The 2,397-nt window shown below is 38.9% G+C and overlaps 1 protein-coding gene across 1 annotated transcript in view; it reads left to right on the forward strand.

The window, feature by feature from the left end:
- Nucleotides 1–493: 493 nt before the first annotated feature.
- Nucleotides 494–2,397, forward strand: part of CLCA2 (chloride channel accessory 2) — a 32,808-nt gene continuing 30,904 nt past the window's right edge. Inside the window, exons 1-2 of the mRNA XM_004679179.2 lie at nt 494–823; nt 1,679–1,816. Of these exons, the coding sequence (XP_004679236.1) occupies nt 638–823; nt 1,679–1,816 (324 nt within the window). The 5' untranslated portion in view covers nt 494–637. The remainder of the gene's footprint in view (nt 824–1,678; nt 1,817–2,397) is intronic.

Below are 2,397 nucleotides of genomic sequence, written 5' to 3' on the forward strand. Positions count from 1 at the left end.
CCGACACAGGCGTCCACATACCTGGCACTTTGCCTTCCCTGGGGGATAGCTGATAACTTCTCCCCAGCACCAGCTGAGGGCTTGCCCTGACTATCCTACCCAAGGACTGCAGGGATGGAACTACAGGATGAGTTTCCAAATCTTTAAAGTAGCAGAAAAAGAATCTTGCAAACTTGAATGCAATAGGGAGAAGTTGCAGTCACTGATGGAGGAGGTTGTCAAGGATCGGGAGAGGAAAATCACTATCCATTGTGCTTCTGTTCAAGGTTGATCAAACAATTCAGATTCTCTGATTTCCAGTCCAGCCAGCCAGGCTTCCTATTTTCAAACTCTTTTATTTCCCTCTCCTTTTGAGAAGGTATAAAATAAGTAGGGAGGGAGAAAGATTTCTTGCCCAACCATGATTCAGGAGGAAGCTCAGCCACAGAACAGGCAAGTGTGGCATTGCCTGGAGAAAAAGGACTTGTAGAGGCAGGTTTATAGAATGATACACCCAGATTTTGCAAAGAAGGCACCTCCTTTACCATAAGTTCTAAGACCTACCAAGTTCAGAAAGAAACTACCTGCATTCCCGTGGACATCCTGGCATAATGTGCCCAGCAGGATCAGAGTGAGTAACCAGAGGTTTGTCTCCAACATGAACCCCCGGAACCATGCAGGTCCCGTTCGCAGCTTGAAGTTTTTGTCTCTCCTGGTGGCCCTAAGTGCAGAACTCCTATTCCTGGGAGAGGGAGTCCAACTTCGGGACAATGGATATGATGATTTACTGGTTGCAATCAATCCTCAGGTATCTGAGGATCAGAACCTCATCCCAAATATTAAGGTGAGTAGCAAGAACATAATTAATACCATTCTATCATTGGGATAGAATGTAGTCTTTATTTAGTACCCTAGTCTTTGAAGAGTTAACAATCCTACGTGGTTTGCACTGGAGCCATAAGAGCAGCATCTGTTAAAGATAGCAACAAAAATTGTCATTATGGCTAAGTCAGTTTGTGTTTTTTATTTCTGCAGTGTCTCCTCTCGTCTTCTTTCATTTGTTGATGGTTACTAATCATTTTGATTTCTGTGAGCTCCTCCATGGCTGTTTGAGAAGTAACAACATTATAAATAGCCCATGTGGCAATCAAATCCAAGTGATTGACTGATGAAAAAGCCCTGTTGTGCTCATTAAAATCGTATTGTTGTTGGATTCTATTTTGAGAGTGAGAATTGTCGGAAAGAGAAAGTCCAGAGTGACAAAGAAACTTTCATTGCACTAGAATGCTCTGTAAAATAAGTGGGCATTTATACTTGAACATGGTAAGGGAGGATCACAATTCATTACTGAAGAGCTCCCTTTTGATATTGCTTCAGTGATCGGTGTCATCACAAGGTGTGGTCTTGTGCATGCCTACAGGTAGGACAAGCAAAGGATTTGAACCATAAAAGCTTAAAAGCCTTTCACAAAATTGAGAAAATTATATAGACAAGTCCAGACACAAAATTAGTGTCTCAAAATCTCCTCCAGATAACTGTTAGAAGCTTATTTTGCTCCTAAGTTTGCCCAGTTAAAGCTAACTCAAAAGGATCCTTCAATAGCTTTTATTTTTTAATGACTAGATTTTCAAGTATAATGAGAACATGAAAAAATAAACTTGCAAGTGATAAAATAAGCTTTTCTTTTATTTGGTTATAGGAAATGATAACTGAAGCTTCTTATTATCTATTCAATGCTACCAAGAGAAGAGTATTTTTCAGAAGCATAAAAATTCTAATACCCGCCACCTGGAAAGCTAATAATTATAGTCAAGTAAAACAAGAATCATATGAAAAGGTAAGAATTCACGATTTCATTAAAGGGGGAAAAAAAAACAACTAAAATATACTGTGCTTAAACAATAAAGGTGAGAACTAGGGCCAAAACAAATCACTGATACTAATTTATATATAATATTAATGGGAATATTTTTATCCATAAAATATATGGAAGTATAACAAAGAAGTACAAATAATGGAATAAAAAAATAAGCCAAGCTAAGTAGCCTCTCAGGAAATCTTTTTAAAACATACAGGATCCTTTCTGAGATTTTTGGCAAAGGACCAAGCACTAGTTTTATCCTGAATATGAAGTGTGAAGGGAATAATTCCAGTTATGACTATCAGAATTTCTCATCCTGTTAGGGGCAATAAACATGCATGTACAGACAGAAACAAGCCACCCCCACATACAAAGAATATGACTGTCTTCTGTTAGAATGTAAATTAACAGGATTTCTCATTAGTCAAAATCTGATACGTTTTAGAGAAGGGTGGGGTAAGAAGGGGAATAAAAAGTGGCTAACTGGCCCTCCCTGGTGGTGCAGCGGGTTAAACCACAGCACTGAGAAGCTAAAGCCACTTCTGCATGAGTTCAAT

The sequence above is a fragment of the Condylura cristata genome, unplaced genomic scaffold (assembly GCF_000260355.1).
Source record: "Condylura cristata isolate star-nosed mole 26May11 unplaced genomic scaffold, ConCri1.0 scaffold00008, whole genome shotgun sequence".
Classification (NCBI taxonomy): domain Eukaryota; kingdom Metazoa; phylum Chordata; class Mammalia; order Eulipotyphla; family Talpidae; genus Condylura; species Condylura cristata.